At 43.4% G+C, this 19,484-nt stretch overlaps 1 protein-coding gene across 5 annotated transcripts in view; it reads left to right on the top strand.

Annotated features, from left to right (window-relative positions):
• The window catches only part of CHST9 (carbohydrate sulfotransferase 9), a 94,948-nt gene extending 76,341 nt beyond the window's left edge, over positions 1 to 18,607 (top strand). For all 5 annotated transcript variants that reach the window (XM_049828361.1, XM_049828371.1, XM_049828400.1 and 2 more), the window contains one exon: positions 17,094 to 18,607. In XM_049828361.1, coding sequence (XP_049684318.1) covers positions 17,094 to 18,191 — 1,098 coding nt within the window. In that variant the 3' untranslated portion in view covers positions 18,192 to 18,607. The remainder of the gene's footprint in view (positions 1 to 17,093) is intronic.
• The last annotated feature ends 877 nt before the right edge of the window (positions 18,608 to 19,484 follow it).

The following is a 19,484-nucleotide window of genomic DNA, read 5'->3' as shown; positions in this document are numbered from 1 at the left end:
CTTATTGACCAGAAGAGGGGGCAGTTGTATTTTTAAAACACAACTTGAGGCTGCATTGACAGGGCTGTGAATGGCTGATTGGAGACCTAATTCTGCACATTCTCTCTGTGACAAAATCAGCTCTGTGGATGACATTGCCCTTTTCTGAGGAAAAGTGTATTGCGATAAAAAGGACATTTGTCACGGTTGCAAAAGGTGGATTAGGTGCCGTATTTCCTGTATCCAGTCTTGGTCTTTTCCTGCATGCCACTGCTTTCCCCTCCTCAAATTACTCACCTGTTCTGTCTCTCTGCAGTTAACTTAAGAACAACTAATTTTGCAGAAAAATTGCATTGTCTTGATATGTGGAGAGTGTATCTAAATAAAGCTGTAAAAAGTTGATTTGGGGACAAATGGTAGACATTCACTTTCAAATGGATACTAGTGAAGCTGATGATGCCCCATTCCATACAAACTTCCTTTGGACTTCCAAGAAATGGGAGAATGTTTCAAATTAGAAATCAATTTAATTTTCAAGTCTATAATTTAGGCCACAATGGCAGAGGCACTGCATATTTGATTTGTAGTAATATTACTTCAATAAAAAGATTTGAAGTGGGGTTGATCCTAATGGAGTATCTCCCATAGAAGGATTCTGTTTATTTTCAATACTGAACTTGAAATTTTATATGCAGGATAAGATACTTGTCTGGCTGAAGATCCTGTAGTCCCGTTCAAGTCAGTGCAACAACACTGAGTTAAACTGGCTGCCAGAAATCTTAAGTGAGGGAGAAGTGGCTATGCAGAAGATGAATGATGTTACAAGTTGACAGGAGCAGGAGTGCAAAGGAGCAAATAGCAGGAAATGTCTTGTTGAGAGGTGACTGAAACAGAGAGAGGATGGGGAAATGATAAAGCTGCTGTCCCAGTGATCTCCTGCTAGGTAAACCCCTCACTATTTGTGGGTATCTGGGACCTCTCACATCGTGAAGACCACGGTTGTTTCTGTGGGATTCTTAGCTCTTTCTAAAGCCTAAGCAAAGTTTGGCAAAATATGACACAGATAAAACACGAAGGTAGTATCTACTTCCAGGAACCTTTGACTGCAGTTATCATCTTCACTGGCTCTTGTTCCCTTTGATCACAAGGCATTTGCTGGTTTTCTTTGAGCACCTTTTTTTGTCATTTATGTGTATAGGTATTCATGTTCATTTAACAGCAGCGGCCATCTACCACTCTGCTTGAGCAGAGACATCCAGAAATGTGAACTGCTTTTCAATACCTGTTTTTAACCACCTTTGCAACTTCAGGGTAAATCCTGGCACCGACGTACAGCCTGAGTAGCTGTAGCATGTTAACTACTGCTAAGGGAAATGCAAGGAAACAAGAACAAACTTTGTGCTTCTAACTGTGTAACAGTCTTGGCTAAAAAACACATTACAGACTACCAATCAAAATGTGTCTGAAGGCGATCCTTTATGTTTCATCCTTACCACTCAGATTTGTCTCTTGTTGTGGTCTTAATGTATACTCCTACATGTGGTTTTGTCCAGTACCTCTCAGACGCTCTGAAGGACTAACGAGATTATGCGTACTTGTGTTTAGAAGCTGAAGTTGTTTGCACAGTCAGACTTTTGGGTTAAACTCCCAGCTGTGTTTGAGCTCAGACTTGTGCCTGTCCCTTCTGCAGTGAAGCTGCAGGTTGGGTCAGGAGGCTGGTGAGAGTGCTCCACAATAGCTGTCCCACTGCTCTTTCCTCAAGGCAGACTGTCTTGCAGTGGCATATCCATCTCTTAGTCTTTTAACATCTTTGTCAGGGAGCATTTCCCTTTCAGCACATGGGGTTGGGGAAACAGGACCACAGAAAGGGCTGTTATGAAGCAATATACTTGCTAGAGCTAGGCTTGGACCAGGGATAACTGCAGCTCTGATGTACTGTCAGTATGTATACACTTTCTGCCAAAGTAAAGATGTGAAAGAAAACTCAAAGCTTTATTAAATGACAGCGTAAGTTTGTTGCAAAGACGGTGTTGGGGAATGACTTGTGACCTGAAGGATGCTTCAGGTACACACATGGTGTAATAAACCTATATTAATATGAGCAAAAACTTCACAGTTCAGTCCAAACTCCTTGGTTTTCCTTGTGCACTGCTGTAGTTTACTTTAGTACTCTCCTCTCTCCCCTTCATCCTCTCACATGACCTAGCTAGGAAAAGTTCAGTCCATGTATGCCAGCTTCCAAGTGCTGCTACTTTGAGGTTATCTAATAGGTATGTGCCTTGCTCCTATTATCCCGGGTTGGGACCATATTCCTCAGTCTTACTTACTTTGTTCCCCCCAAAAAGGTTTGAAAATCTTCAAGAGAGCTAATGCATTTAGCCCACTAAACAAACAACTATTATTTCACTTGCATGTGCTTCATAGAATCACATAATGGTTGAGGTTGGAAGGCACCTCTGGAGTTCGCCTAGTCTAACCCCCTTACTCAAAGCAGGGTCAGCTAGACAGGTTGCCCAGGATCATGTCCAGCTGGATTTTGAGTACCTCCAAGAACGGAGACTCCACAGCCTCTGGTCAACCTGTGCCAGTGCTTGGTACTCACACAGTAGAAAAGTATTTTCTTACATTTAGATGGAATTCCTTGTGTTTCAGTTAGTGCCCACTGCTTCTCATCCTGTCACTGGACATCACTGACAGGAGTCTGGCTCCATCTTCTTTACTCCCCCACCTCCCCCCATCAGGTATTTATATACATTGATAAGATCCCCCTGAGCGTTCTCTTCTCCAGGCTGAACAGCCCCAGCTCTTTCAGCCACTGCTTGTATGTCATATGCTCCTATCCCTTAAATATCTTTGTGGCCCTTCACTGGACTCACTCCAGTGTATCTATGTCCATGTCCATTTATACACTGGACTCATTCCAGTATGCCCGTATCCCCTGTACTGGGAAGCCCAGAACAGGACACAGCACTCCCAGTGTGTCTCACCAGGGCTGAGCAAAGGTGAAGGATCACCTCTCGTCATCTGCTGGAAATGCTCTGCCTAATGTAGCCCAGGAGGCTGTTGGCCTTTTTTGCCATGAGGACACATTGCTGGCTCACAGTCAGCTTGTTCTCCGGGACCTGCAGGTCCTTTCCTACGAAGCTGCTTTCCAGCTGTCCAGCCCCCAGCCTGTACTGGTGCCTGGGGTTGTTCTTCCCCAGGCACAGGACTTTGCGTTCTCCTTTGTCAAATTTCGTGAAGTTCCAGTTTACCTATTTCTCAAGTCTGTTGAGGTCCCTCTGAATGGCAGCAAAATCCTCTGTATCAGCTGCTCCTCCCAGTTTTGTATTGTCTGCAAACTTGGTGAGGGTACCCTCTGCCCCATCATCCAGGTCAGCAATGAAGATGTGATAGTTTTGGACCCATCATCGGCCCTGGGGCACTAGTGTTTGGCCTCCAGCTGGATTTTGTGCACAACCATTTAAGCTCAAGCAGTTCAGCCAGTTTTCAGTCCAACTCACTGAACGCTTATTTAGCCTGTACTTCATGAGGACCTTATGGGAGACAGTGCCAAAAGCCTTAATGAATTTGAGATAAACAACATCCAGTACTCTCCCCTCACCCACTGAGCCAGTCATCTCATTGTACAGGGCTATCAGACTGGTCAGGCATGATTTCCCCTTCATAAATCTATGCAGCACGAAGTCCAGCTGGAGTCCAGTCACCAGTGGAGTACCCCAGGGGTCACAGCTGAATAAAATAACTCTTTAACTTCTCCATTACATACCAGGATAATGGGACAGATTGTACCCTTAGCAAGTTGTCAGAGGATACAAAACTGGGAGGAGTAGTTGAGACACCAGATGGGTGTGCCACCATTCAGAGGGACCTCAACAAGGAGAAATGGACAAACAGGAACCTCATGAAGTTCAGCAAAGTGAAATGCACCTGGGGAGGAATAATCCCCTGCTCTGTCATGCTCCCAGGAACTGAGGTGAAGCTGACCAGCCTGTAGTTTCCTTGATGCTCCTGCTAGCCCTCCCTGAAGATAGGAGTGACATTCGCTTTCTTCCAGTCCTCAGGAACCTTCCCCCATCACCACGACCTTTCAAAGATAATCAAGAATAGGCTCACAGTGAGATCCTCCAGCTCCCTTCAGCACTCATGGGTGCATCCCATCAGGTCCTATGGACTTGTTTATGTCCAGTTTCTTTAAATGTTCCCTAATCTGATCCTCCTCCACCAGGGGAAGTCTTTCTTGCTCCAGACTTCCCCATAGGTCTCAGGGTCATGGGACTACTGAAGACCAAGGCAACGGAGGCGTCAAGCATCTCAGCCTTTTCCACATCGTCTATCACCAGGTCCCTACCCCATGCAGTAGTGGGCCTACATTTTCCCTAGTCTTTCTTTTGCTGTGGATAGACCTGTGGAAGCCTTTTTTATTGTCTTTCACATCCGTCCCAGGTGGGTTTTGGCTTTCCTAACCCCGTTCCTGCATGATCAGACAGTGTCTCTATATTACCCCAAGTCACCTGTCCCAGCTGCCACCTCTGGTATGCTTCCTTTTTATGTTTTGAGGGTTTTTTTTCAGAAGCAACTTTTTCACACATGCAGACCCCTGCCACCTTTGCTTGATTTCCTCCTCATGGGGATGAACCATTCTTGAGTTTGGAGGAGGTGGTCCTTGAACTTCACCCAGATGTCCTGGACCCCTCTCCTCTCCAGGGCCGTATGCCATGAGTTTACTCTAAGCAGGTCCCTGAACACCCTAAAGTCTGCTCTCCTGAAGCCCTGGGTTATGATCCTGCTTTTTGCCTTTATCCCTTTTTTCAGGATCCCGAACTCCACCTTCTCATGGCAACTGCCGTCAACCTGACCTTCACATCTCCAACCAGTCCTTCCATGTTTGTCAGTGTGAAGTCTGGCAGCCAACCTCTCATTGTTGGCCTTTGATCACTTTCATTAGGAATTTGTCATTGATGCTCTCCCCAAACCTGGGTTGCTTGTGTCCTGCTCTGCTGCTCCTCCAGCAGATATTGGGGTGGTTAAATTTCCCTGTAAAGACGAGAGCCTGCAAATGTGAGGCTTCTTTGAGTTGTCTGCAGAAGACCTCATCTGCTACTTCTTCCTAGTCAGGGGCTCCGTCCCAGACACCCACCACAGTGTTAGCCACGTTGGTCTGCCCTCTAGTCGTGACCTACAAGCTCTCCACTGACTCTCATCTGTCCATAGCCAGAGCTCCATGTATCCCCACTGCTCTCTGACTGAAAGGGTGACTCCCAGCTTTGCTGTCCCAGCCTGCCCTTCCTGAAGAGCCTGTATCCATCCATGGCAGCTCTCCAGCCCTGTGAGCTGTCCCACCACATCTCTGTGATCCCAGAGAGACTGCACAAAGACCTCTAATTCATCCTCTTTGCTCCCTGTCCAGCATGCAATAGCGAACAGACACTGTGGAGAGGCGCCCAGCTATGCTGGTTTCCCGGAGAAGGTATGAGAGCTTCCCCCATCTTGCTGTCCTGCAGGTACTTACGTGTTTACAGGCATATGCTTGACGTGGGCACCTCTGAGCCCTGGCTGGTTGAGTATGAGATCCCTCCTGCTCCCTCTGCACATTTTGTTTACCAGTAAGCAGAAGCTGCATTTTTTAAAAATTAATTTTCCATTCAATATGTGACATCTGATCAGATAGGAAAATCAGACAGGAAAAATTGTTCAGGTTTGCTCTACACATAACATTTTCTTTCTTCCAGGCTGATAAAGGCTGCTCCTGATACCATCCTCTGCCCCCTTCAAGTTCAGATAACATAACAGTCCTTTCCTGATTAAATAATACATAGTACTGAGATGGTGAATTTCAGAAAAATGCAGGAGGAAGTATTATTCAAATAAGAACAGCAGACACTTTTATTTGATAACCTCTTCAGTATCCTTTTGTAGGAAAGCATTTCTTAGGCTGTATAGACAGGAACACACATGCAGTGTATGAAGATAAAAATATCTTCAATTTTATGAAGAATGATGCTTCTTGTGACAAAAAACAAGCATTAGAGTATGCAACAGACTAAGATGACTGGATGTTCAACAGAAGAATTCAAAGAAATGGTGTGAGGTTTGAGCAACAAAAGGCAGTACGGGCTGGGAAGTTGGGTTGCAATCCTGATTCTCAGATTTCTGCGTGTCCCCTCTTGCTCTGTAAAATGGAAAGGGTTTTCTACCAGCGTTAATCAGAAATTAGGAATCACAATATTCACATGGAGTAGGCAATTATTATCTTTCCTTGTTTTTCAGACATGGAAAAATGAAGTGTGAAGGTCAAGGGCCTTGCTCAAAGTTACAAAATCAAACACTGTGGTTCTGGCCAGTGCACCCACCTTTAACCACAGTGCCGTTCTTGCTCATTATTCGTCTGCTTCAAGGAGGGATGGTGCTTGAACTAGCTAGTGTTTGGATGGCACACTGATCATCTGTGGCACTGCTTGCAGATTAGTGCATGCCAAGTGGATAGCTGTACAAAAAAAACTGCTACAGAATAAACTAGGATATTTTCTTTTACCTATGATAAATATGAATTCGCCCCCTTCAGTGAAAATAGGGTATGCTACCTTTCAGTCAGTGTGAGGAGGGAGTGTGCAGTGGATAATCCCCTTTGTAAATTCACAGCCTATTTTGTCCCACAGTAATTTATGAATGCAATTAATTCTCAAGTATAAATATTTTTTTGTAAAATTGAACACATGAATTTGTTTAAAAGTGTATAAGTGGAGGCAAACAGATTTGAGATATTTGCCAACCTAGAGTGCATTATACATTTCCATTTATTTTTTATTTACCAATAAAGTAATCTAATTTGAATTAAATGCTAATTGTGATTGAGGAGAAAATGCTTTGAGACCTCTAGAGATCTTACCGTCTCTTCCAAAGCAACTTGGGGGAAATTGAATTCTTCATGCCTGAATATACATTAATATTCTTCAGCTGAACCTAGTCTCATCTGAAACTTTTCTTACTATTTCTAAAAGAGCAAGATGTCTCGTTTATGCTGGAAGATAAGTGTGTTTACCTGCAGACAAGATAGAAATGGATTCTGTTTACCAGCAAAAAATCCCTGTGGATCTTACCACAGCCACTAATGTGAGAAATACTACCACGTATGCAGAAGCACAGCATTACATTACAGGCCTCTCTTCTCAAAGGGGATGGTGGGTTTTGTGGGGAAGGAGTACAGTTGTTTATCATCTTCGTTTTTACATTTCACTAGTTGTGAATGCCCTGGGTGCCCCAGGGAGACCTGTCCAGTCACGCTGCCAGGCCATCTCCCTCTCAGCTCTCCTGCAGTAACGTTTGAAGCCGGGGACAATTTTAGCCAACTTTGACGCAATTATAAGAGAAGAAGAGCTCAGGGACGTGAAGGGTGGTGGCTGGTCAGAGGGGAAACTTTGTCCTCACTGGGGAAGAGGCAGCCATCGGTATCCCAGCTCCGTATCCATTTCAGGAGAGGGCAGAGGGCCGGCCGGCGTGCAGGAACGCAGGTAGTGAACCACCGCATTGCCCACTGCTGCCAGTTGGGTACAGGCAGGAACTGGAAGTGCTGGCCACGGAGAGATGGGATGAGGAAATGTGACTGAAACTCCTCCTAAACTAGGCTACCACTTGTGTGGGCTCTTGTAAGAACATCTTGTCAAACAGCTTGTTTGTAGCTTGACGTTTGCAGCTGAAGTAATTCCTTTAAAGTAATTGAGGAAAGGATTTGGTACCCAACTCAAAACCTTTTGGGCTTAGAATCACATTGTTTCCCCATATAAAACATGCTCTTTGCCTCTTTTTTATTCCAAGTATCTTAATGGACATCCAAGCTCCTCATTTGGCTACTCAGAACAAACACCTAAGCAACTATTGAAATAGCTATATCTTCATTGTAGTTTGAGGGGGCAGGTTTGGGAGGAAACCCAAGTGCCTAAATTCGACTCAAGTCCAGACCTGCAACAACCTCTGCTCATTCATCCCTTTCCAGAGGAGGCAGCTGAGCCTTGTAGGCTTGTTCCTCTGTGGGTACAGGTGTGCCCCAGTGTTGGCAGGACGATCCAACCCAGCCAATTCATCTCTCACTGTGTTGGAAACCCAGAAATGGTCTCTCACCAGGAAAGTTCACACTTTCCAGATTGGACCACGTGAGGTACAGGTGTGCCAGGCGGTCTTCTTAACATGGTGTTGGGATATCTGTGAAAACTAAGTCAGTGATTCCCTGAAATAGGGAAGTTGAGGTTCAGTTTTTTCCTCTGCTGAAGAAGATTCAAGCCTACAACTTCTGCTGCCTGTAAGACCCGTGTTATATCCCTCCTGTATATAAAAGTGAACTGGAGAGAGAGAGAGAGAGAAAAGCTCATCCAATGTCTGGTCGTTGCAGCACTCCCTGGAAGAGGGGAGCCAGGGTTTCAGTCCCAGGATGCAGGGTTAGTTAACCTCCAGAGTTAATGTCCAGCAGTTAGATCACCCTCCCAGGAAATATATCTACTCATGCAGATGGGGCAATGGGAGCTGGGTCTCCCCTGTGCAGGGTGAGTGTTGATCAGCAAGTGCCAAGACATGGTCCCTAATACCTCTGGATAAAAAGACGTTGGCGTCTAGCCTCAGGCATCAGCCCTTGTCTTTAGAGAGGAAAATAAATGTTGTTTAAAATATGAAATGTGCTCAGAAATGCCTACCTGGCTTGAGTTGTGAACATGCAAGAGGCATTATTTATTTTCTTCTTCATAAAATGACTGTGTGTATGAATTACCATGCACTTGGAAGTAACGATTTTGAGAATTGCATTTGTCAACAGAGGGAACTGTTTAGGTTATTTGACTTGCTTCTGTGCTTTAGTTATGAAAAAGTAGGCATGTTAACATTATTTAATGAACTCAAATAAGAGACCAATATGTAATATACAGAGATTACTTGAAAGTGTCATCTTCAGATTTAAATTCCCTGTATACATATAGTAAACCTACTAGTCAGTGTAACTCAAGAGTCTTTTTCTGATATTCATAAAATGAATATTGTGTGTTTAGTTTGAGTCCATTTTGAATTTCAGGTTGTTTAAGCTGCTTTGCTATGACTTTGTTCTGTACAGAAATAAGAGTGCTGATGAAGATTGCTGGCCAATGACTGCAGTGGCTGACTTAGTTTTTATACACAGAGGAGGAGGATTGAGCTCAGAATTAAATGCTGTTCGAACATACTGGTCTACCCATACCCAAAATGAGTGTGACTGTAGGAAGGAGGCTGGGCTAAATCTGGCCAAATATTAGGTGGTCCATGGTCTGAAAGTTGCCTTGTATTAACAGTGCTACACGTCTAGAGACAAGCACTCTGAGCAAACTGGATGCAGGCTCTGTCCAAACACAGGCTGTCTGGGCTGCAATGACTCTGTGCTTACTTACAAATCTGTAAGTTATACTGCAAAGAACCAGCCCCATGAAACTGTTGTCTGAAAGCTAGAGAAGCAGCATCAGCATTGTGCTATCCAGAAGCCAATTTGTCATTACCATCAATTGACCTTGACAATGATTTCTTTATTAGTAATAAGGGGGTGGGGTGCTTGTTTTTATTTTCAATACTTGGTTGCAGTTGTTACCTGGTAATAATAGCATCATTATTGGTACTTTTTCTATTAACCGTGCCTTGACCTTTCTTATCCTTTCCACCCTGAGCATGTTTTGGACAAACCAAATGTTTTGACTGTGAGGGCAGAAACAGGAGGGAGTTAATTCCAGATTTGAACAAGAATTGGCAAGTAAAATCAGAGATTAATTTCCTTCATCCAAGCTGCTGACCATATGAATCAGCTTGTGAAATTGGCTCGTGCAGACTGTCTTGCCTCATTAGCATGGGTGACTTTGTGCTTTCTGTAGATGAAGGCAGGGGGCAGGGAGAGGAGGGGAGCCCTGTGCAAAATCAGGAGTCCTGTGACTGTGCGGGTCTCAGGCAAAAATAAACGGGTTCCTCCTGTCCGCTTATTAAATGGGGATGGGACTACTACTATAATCCTGATAATGTTACTGTCTATCTTACCTTATTGAGCCTCTCTACTTTCCCCATTGCCTGTGGGCCTGGGTTGTTCTCCAAAACCAGCTCTGGGTTGGTGCTCTCCTTTCAAATTTTTCCACACCAGCTCATTCACCGACACTTGGCCACACAGCATAAAAAAAAAACCCAGTCACTTTCCCTTTGCCCTTTCCTTCTTCAATCACTTTGTCTGTGCCCTTGCCGTAACTCCCAAGTCACCCTGCAGTGAGATGCTGAACTTTCTGCTAACAGATTCAAGGGACAATAGTCACTGATTCACAAAGCTCTGTTTTGAAAATCAGTGTTTAAAGTGACTGGTATCTGTTAATTAAAATTTACCTGCAGTATTTTTTTTTCTTACAATGATCAGTTATTCTCATTTGTGTCTGGCTCGGTCTTCACAAGTACTTCCTTTGAACCTAATTGTATTTCAGCTACGAACCATAAAGTTTGCCTCAGCCTCTGCAGGAAGCTCTGAGCACCTCATATACTTGGGTTTTTTTCTTTTCTTTCCCCTAAATCATTTAGTAATCTTAGAGATGCTTGATACAAGTATGTGTGTTTTAAGAATACATACCTCATAGGAAAATGTGATACCTGTTATACTAAGGTTTGGTTTGTCAGGATTGATGGCTCTACATGTATAATATTCCTAGATCTTAATCCAGAGGAAAGATAAGCTTGCTGCTATTTTGTGGTTTTTTGAGAACTTTAGGGGCAGAAGGAACTATGAAAGTTCAAAGCACAGTTGTTTCATTCTTCCTCTTCCATAATGGAATTGTGTATGAGCCACTTCTAACAAAAGGACCTCTGCTAAACTTGCAGTGTTCACAAGGAATACATATGTCAACTCTGGCTTGTGAGGAATGTAGCAGTAGTGATTTGCCCTGAATAAATTAGATAAGCCAAAAATTCATGACTCCACTGGGAGGTGAGGGGTTAGTGGTGCCTGTCTCTGGAGTAGCTGTTTTAAGCACAAGTGCTGAATCAAGAGGTTTATCTCCACTGCTCAGAAGGTACAGCACCTCATCAGCAAATATTTCCTGTCACTGGTGGCCAGCCTGGATAGTTTCTCCATTGGGAGCTCCTGTAGGGATTTGTTTAGGTCACCAATATTACACTACACAGCTGCTACAATGAGAAAGTTGTGAGCTTATTTACCTGTTAGCTCAGGTAGCATAGGAGTAGAGGAGTCTGGCCATTCTGAATTATGCTTTGCAAATAGTCTTCTAGCACAGAAAAGTTAAGGATAATCCTTCCTTTTGGCAGGCTTAAGAAAACTTGCACATACGTGTCTAAGTATAGTTCTATGTGTTTTTACAGCTAAAGTGAGGTAGTAATAGCTCCAGGCTTTGCTGGCTTGCTGAAGATAGGAGTCATGCGAACTTTTCTTCATATTTCAACTATGTATCAATTCTGAGCCATCTGCCCCAGTTGTGGACCTCTGCTGAAGGAATCCTTCTAACTGTGCCCAGTTACGTGAAAAACTTGATGTTTTAAGCAAATGAGGTTTAGGCTGAAACTATATATTACCTTTTCAAAGACTCACATGTACCTACAATCCAAGTAAGAGGATATTTGTTTTATAGCCCTCCAGTATTCAAGCTGCCTTCATCGAAATACCTAAACTGAGAGACTGATCTCCACGTGCTCCCTGATCAGTACAGAATCAGAGAGTGAATTGGAAAATGAACCTTGTCTCAGAACAGCCTTTCTCTGTCTGTTTTCTACAGAAAGATCCTAGGTAAACAAGTAAGGTCTTGAAATTATATGGCCATTATAATATAATCCTCACATAAGAAATAGCATAAAGATATATTTATACAGTGAAATAAAGCATCTAGTGCTCTCAGTTCATGGTGAACTTTGGCACTGCTGAACACATCTAGTACCAGAGGACTGGGATGTAAGCGAAGATACAATATACTCCAAACATGTATTTCAAAATCCTGTCATTTCATCACTGGAGGGCCTTTGCATCTTCTTGGGGGTAAGTTTCTGAGAGTATGTACTGCAGAACCCCTCCCTGAGTTGATCAGAAAACACAACTGCTCTGTCCTTCTAAATAATTTTTTTCCATAAGTTTCATCTTCAAAGAAATATTTTGACCTGTTCTTGTCTTAAAGAATGAAGTTTTTATCATCTTTGCATATTCACATGTTTACAGAGCACCCATATTAGCTATTTCATATAATAGTGCTGAGAGGGTCCTCAGGGCACTCAAACCTGCAACAGTCAAGTGCAAGCCGCAGTAAAAAGCAGAGCACAGTAGGCTCCCAGGTGATTCATGCAGTTGCTCCTAAGAAACATCATAGAGGACTATTTCAGGAAGCATGTTTTAGGACAGAAGGCATACTAGCTAGATGTTGAGAATCAAACCATACATTACTAATACTTACAATGTAGTTATCTGGCAGCAGAGAAAAGCATGATAAAACAGAGTATTTCTTTCCTCCACTATTCTTTGTCCTACATTTTCTGTTGGGCTCACTTAATTTTATTATTCTTGTTAGTAAAAATGAAGATCCAGCACTAAAGCGTTTAGGAAACACAGTACTGTCTGCACTGCAGGGCATTAAATCTTTGTAAATCAGCCCTGGAATATCATCCTTTCCAATACATAATTATCTTTTTGCATGGTGGGTTGCTCTAGTTGCAAACTGTCTAGATGAGATCCCACCTGTGCATTGTAAAACGACCACAAAGCGTAATTGGATGAGTCTTAACCATTCTTGGAAGTACTCAATCTCTTCTGCCCCAGTGACTTGTGAAGATATTAAAGGAAAGGACAGCTTCAATGTGTGTAAAAGAAGATACTGGCTACTTACTTTTACAGTGAGGAGAAATCCTGTTGTGGATGGGGAGGAACAGGGAATCTCCAGCAATAAAAATGTCAAAAAAAAAATAATCCATGAAACCATTAATGACTCAAAAATGCCTTTTGTTTCGGCAGGTTCACTGAGTTGCCTGCCAGTAGCCAAACACCACACTAACACTCTGTTAAATTCCTTTTTTCCCTGTATTTAAATTAATTTTTAAATCTGTCTTCAGTTCCTGCCTAGCTAAATAGAGACAGAAGTGATATGCATGCTCTTCTAAACTGGAGTCATGGCCATTTCTTAACTTTCTTTTAAACGTGTTAGTGCAAATGGAGAACAAGGCACTCTGCATAATTACTGGCAAGGGTGGAACACTTCCCTGGATTTTAATTCCCAGCTGAAATGTACACAACCTGCTGCATAGGTTGTCAGCATGTCTCAAGGACAGCCTTGCGTCTGTCCAAGGTGACCATGGAGTTCATCTCCTATGCCAGGCAGCTGGTTCCCAAATTCAGCAGCTCTTTGGAAAGCCATGAATGGCCACCCCTGCACTTGGACACTTGGCTCAAAGAGTTTGGTAAGGACTGTTTGCATGGGAAGATCTGGATCCAGAGTTAGTGACTGATACGGGGTTACCTGCATGCTGCCTGTTGTTGGTGTATGTTCAGGCGTTTTCCAAAATAATGGTGCTCAGCAGCTTGTGGGGTAGACCGTTAGGAACACAGATATAATGGACAAGGTTTATTTTTTTTTAAATGCTTATTGCTTTTGCAAGTTTCTTGTCCTGTTCCTGCTGTGAAAAAAAATCAACGTAACTTGGAGATGTTCAGATCTTTAAAGTGTCATAAAATGGGCATTGAAAAGTCACTGGCACCAAGAGGAAGCCGAAGAAGGCACCTCACTTTGTGTAAGCCTAGTATCAGAAAACATTAAAATGCTTTCAGAATGTGTGGCTTTCAGCTCTCTCATGCACATAAGAGTGGTAGCAGCTAAATATGCCAGACTGTCAGGTAGCTTTGCTTAAGAAATATGGCACTATCTGTTCAACAATTTCTGTTAGTTTCCCAAGAAAGCTTCCTAGCTAAACATTTCTCATCAAAAGTAAAGCTTGATTCATCCCTTCACTCATCTCACTTTTACTAGCTACTAACCTAGTTACTCAGGCAAGTGTATAGGAAGGTTTGATCTCTTTTTTTTTGAGTTGGAAAACTTCCATGACAATGTAACAGCCATTTGTGCCTTTGAAAATTATCACTATCCACTCCCATTCTTAGATAGAGGAAGTTACAGCCAGCATTTACTGCAAGCACATTATCCCTCGTGGAGCTTATAATAACATTTATTAGCCAATGCTGTTGTATTCACTGTGGGATATGTGTCTCAGTGAGAAGGGGAAGTGGAGAGGGGAAGCAACTAATAGTATTTTACATATTTAGATAATTTTTTTGTCCTCAGAACTTCCCATGTCATTGTTTTTCCCCTAGGTCTTTCTCCCCCCCCCCCCCCCCCCCCCCCCTTCTGTTTGGGGCTTTTTTTTCCTGATAGATTCTTTCTTCTTTTGCCTTATCTCGCTTGGAGGGAGCCCCTTTCAAGTGACTCCCACTGTGCATATGTTGTTCCTTTAGGGTGTTGCCTGAGATTTCTCTGAATAGTTCTGCCCATCCTTCTCTGAAGTCTTTAATCCCACAAAAAATCCTTCAGTAGTGGTTCCTACAGCTGCATTCACAGTTTCTGAGACTGAAATGCAATCCTGTTCTCGTATCTCCTTGGGTTATCCCCTGAGGTTGGTCCTGGATCCCAGGTGGACTGTTTGAAATAGAACAAAATCAAGATCACACACCTTTCAGTCTGTCCTGTTCCTTCCTGGCCTGGTGGAACTGTGGCATCTTCTACTAGATCAGGATGGCAGGCTGAATTCAGGAGGCTGAACCTTCCTCCAAAGTGTAGGGCTTATTTTAGCAGCTTTAGTTTGAAATTCAGATGGTTTAAGTGTCTTTGCCCTGAAATCTCTCCTGAAAGAGACTGCTAAATTCACATTACGTACCATAGGAAGTCATGAGGTACTGCTGCCCTCTCTTGCATTTTCTCTGCACTGGGGAACACCAGTACAGTCACATATCACTGGAGACTGTCTTCTAATTTATAAAATTCCCCAGAGCCACACCGATGAGTTTACAGTCTTCGGTTACTTTAGCATTGTAGTATAACTTTAATCCTACTTTTGTTGAGCCTGGTATTGTGTGGTTGATTTCTGTGTATCCCATATTTTTCATTTTCACCTTTTTTAAGTTCCAGGTTTTCCTTTTAAGGTCAAAGCATTTAATTTATTTGTAACTCTGTGCTTCTGCAGTAGTACTTGTAAGCTGCCATTTACTGTGTTGCTGAAATTCCCATTAGGCTCATAATCATCCCCTGTTTTACTACTAGCACTACCTTCTGTTTTTACACACTAACTATGCTCCTGAATTCTTTCCATCCTAGGGCAGAAGGGATAAATCTCTAGGCACGTGTGTTTCGTTTGTTTTAAAGAATGAAATATTAGACAACAGAATTAAAAAACCCCAAATTATATGAGAAAAACTGACCACATCAAACTGGAAGAATTCAAGTATCCTTTTGCATCTCTAAAAACACCAACATGACCTCCGTCACAGATGTACAAGTCCTGCATGGCTCTGTTCTTTTATTTGCTTTCACCAATACAAAAACCATTTTACTCAGTTCAGTGAAAACAAAGACCTGATCGTCAGTGGTTTGCAGCAATGCAGAATAGCCTGATCCCCTTGTTTTTGTCATTGGAAATTATTACACTGCAAGATAGGCTAACTTTTCTTGGAACTGCTTATTTTTCCATAGGGTTTATTTCAAACTGGAATTCAAACTGTGTTTCATGCATTACCATTTCCTACATTATCCCTCTGAATTTTTAACAGCCTTATTTGACTCAGCCTATGAACTTTCCCATCCGCCTAAATCCACACTTATAGTCCGCCAGTCCACAAATCAACTTTCCAGTAAATGTTTAATGAGTTTATGTCAGAAGAGTCATCTTATGTATGTTTCCAAAAAGTTAGACTTAAGAAAGCAGTCAGGCAGTCTGTGCATGTGTGTCCATCTAACCGTTTGGCTATCTGATATTTGCAAAAGGATGTCTAAAAACCTGTTGACCAGTATTCCCCCCTCTCCAGAAGTGTAACGAAAATAGGCAGCTATATAGATGGCCCGGTGCAGCAGGCCTGCCCGCTGGCAGGAGAAAAAAATCTACACTCCTTGGTAGACACACGAGAATCCACTCAGGAATGAGAGAGCAGAAATACCCAAACTGCAAGAAACTCTTCAGTCAACTTGCATGATACAAGACCCTGAAGAATTTGATGGCAAAACAGAGACCTGAGCTTTGCCATTTCTGCAGCTTGTGGACTGCACGATAGCTGGGGATATTAAAGGAGCTGTTTGGGAGGAAAGTCTCATCTTCTCACATTCTTTGCAGGGTCACTAGTTGATGTTTAGTTAGTTGATGTCACTAATGTTGATGTTTAAATAAGTCAGATGGGATAGGCTCTAAAGGCGTCTATTTTGCCTTATCAGCTGTGAAAGCAGCTAGCTCAGATGCAGGCGTCTGTGTTGCAAACACCTGTATGCGCACGCAGTCCAATGCATCCCACTTCCCCGATCTATCTGTAGGGTGACAGGAATAGGACCTTTTTGGAGGGAGGCTTTTGTCTGTCACTACACCCTGCTCAAACCCACTGATGTCAGCTATTTAGGAGCCCTAGGTTCGTCCCCTGCCACCACTGGGGGACAAGGACTGCTCCGAGTCACAGCGGTGGAAGCAGATCCAGCAGCTCTCAGCGTGACTGTGCTGGTGCGCTCTGGACCGCCGTTGGCGGCCGTGCAACTCAATCAGTGCTGCCATGGGGGAAAATGTGTTTGGTAGAGAAAAGCATCTGGCCACCCCTACCAGGACTATCAGCCTCCCTGTATGAGCCTCTTCTGATTTCTTAAAAGGTGTGGCTTAAGCTATTTATTTTTGTAGGAAGACCTACTGTGCACTAACAAGGTAAGCTTCAGAAGCATGTATTTCAGGAATTAGCCCAGCTTGTTGCTAAATTACATGTAGCGATCAAGTGGTTCAGAAGAGACTTTGTAGTACTAAACGTGGCTTGGTCGCAAGCACACACCACCATCCGTGCTGCTATTGCAATGTGAGTAGGCTGGGCTGGGCTGTCGCTGTGTTGTAAGCTCTGCTCCTTTCCATGTTTGCAGGATTTCACACTCCCACCTCTGGGGATGCCGAGGAGAGCAGCGTGGAGCAGGAGCACTCCTCCTGGCCTCAGTAAGCGTGAGATGGCCGTCTCAGGTGGTAGCCGCTGGCCAGGCAAGGCTGACCCCTTTGGTGTGATGGCTGCCTCCTTGGTCAGCCAACTGTCTGACCAGCAGAAGAAGAGTGAGTCACCTCTCAGCTGGTTCAGAGGGGTGTATTTACCCCCTGCACCGCACCCTTTAAACAAGACATTAGTCAAGGGTGGCAAGTGGAAGGATGTGGATAGCACCCAGGAAAAGCGCAGGTCCTTCCTGCATGACTTCTGTAAGAAATACAACAGCAGAAAGCAGCTGAGAACCCACCTCGTACACCTGGTGTCAAGAATTTACGTGGAGGACAGGCACAAGGTCCTGTACTGTGAAGTGCCAAAAGCAGGCTGCTCCAATTGGAAAAGAGTCCTCATGGTGCTCAATGGACTCGCCGCTTCAGCACACAACATCTCCCATGATGATGTGCACTATGGAAAGCATCTAAGGAAACTGGACAGTTATGACCTAAAAGGGATATACACACGCTTGAACACGTACACCAAGGCTATATTTGTACGTGATCCTATGGAAAGACTGGTATCTGCCTTCAGGGATAAGTTTGAACATGCAAACAGCTATTACCATCCAGTATTTGGGAAGGCAATAATTAAGAAGTATAGACATAACGCAAATGAAGAGGCATTGAAAACAGGTTCGGGAGTTAAGTTCAAGGAGTTTATCCAGTATTTGTTAGATTCCCATCGCCCTGTAGGAATGGACATTCATTGGGAGCAAGTTAGTAAGCTTTGCTATCCCTGCCTCATCAACTATGATTTTATAGGAAAGTTTGAAACCCTGGAAGAAGATGCCAATTACTTTTTGCAGCTGGTAGGTGCTCCAGCCGAGCTGAAGTTTCCTAAATTCAAAGACAGACATTCCTCTGATGAGAGAACAAGTGCAGAAGTAGTGAGGCAATACTTGAAAGAATTATCTAAGGAGGAGAGACAGCTGACCTACGACTTCTATTACTTGGATTACTTAATGTTCAATTATACATCACCAATTGTATAGCACCAGAATAGCTTCAGGCTTCTATTAGATATTTATCATTTTGGGATTCAGAACAACTAGTTTCATATTAGCCCTGAAAGGAAACAAAGTTACTGCTAAGTGGAGTTGTCTTGACTTAGTGGGGGTTTTATATGCTAGAGTGACATCAATTGGCATTAAATTACAGGAGAATGCACAAAAAAAAAGACCTGTAAACAGCATAAATTGCACTAAAATGCCTGAAAAAGCTGCTTTTACCATTATGGATTATGCTGTGGAAGCGGTAGCGCAGCCAGCTGTTGCATTAGCTTACCTAATGTTCTTTTAATGGTTTAAGAAAAAAGCATGATTCTTTTTTTGGTGTGTCCGCTTTAGAAATTGTTTTTGAAACTATTTTTGAATGTATTTTTTACTTTCTGTCACTTATTAATAAAGAAGCATTGGCTAGTTTTCTGAAACATTTGCAGCGTTCTCAGTTGCAAGGCTTGGTTGTTTGATTACCATTAGACTGTAGCTGGTTTTAGACCTGACTGGTTTTTCTTGAAGGATGCTCTTGAATACAAGTGCATAAAACTACAAATAACACAGCAGCTCAGCTAGTGAGCAGAGTAAATTTGAGTAAGCCTGTGATCTGAAGTCCCGGTCCTCTACCCCGTTTTGATTGATGCACTAGAGTTGACAAACGTGACCCTCCTTTCAGAGAACTGTCACATACATTAAAATTAACATTTTAATTTACAGTGGAGTCAACCACATGACGCATACTGTGGTCCCAAAATTCAGCATAGTCTTCATCTTTGGTGATAGGGAAAAATCTTAGGGTGGTAGCTATGGGACTTTATAAGGTCTGTACTGAGAAGCAAATTCATTGCAACTGCTGTGACCGCTCTTGGTCTGCCAGTGTCCGACCATCAGCCCAGCTCCCAGTGATTTGTTACACAGAAGGTATGTATGCCCATTGCCTCCCAAACCCATGGACTGGTTTTGTCCCCAAAGCTTCCTGAAGTCACCTCTGTTTTGGTGTCCTTCCTGTCTTGTCAGCAGCCAGCAAACCCCAGGGGTGGGGGTAGTTGCTGCAGTGTTATGCGGTGGGATGGGTATTGGTGATTCATCCCAGAGGCAGTTGTGTCCAGAGTCCCACAGCCCTGGTGATAAAAGGAAAAGGTACCTTCTCTCCTTCTCTTCCCTCTCCTCCATCAAGCGCTGTCTGACCAATGCATGCGGTTGTTTCTGCAGCCCGCAGTTGCACATGGTGTTGTAGGATGGGTGGCCAGGGTGTCCCAGGAGGAGGAGAGATCTCTGCAAAATGGACAG

Source organism: Accipiter gentilis, chromosome 2 (genome assembly GCF_929443795.1).
Source record: "Accipiter gentilis chromosome 2, bAccGen1.1, whole genome shotgun sequence".
Lineage (NCBI taxonomy): Eukaryota > Metazoa > Chordata > Aves > Accipitriformes > Accipitridae > Astur > Astur gentilis.
Note: the sequence above shows the minus strand (reverse complement) of the source record. Positions and strands in the feature narration are given on the sequence as shown.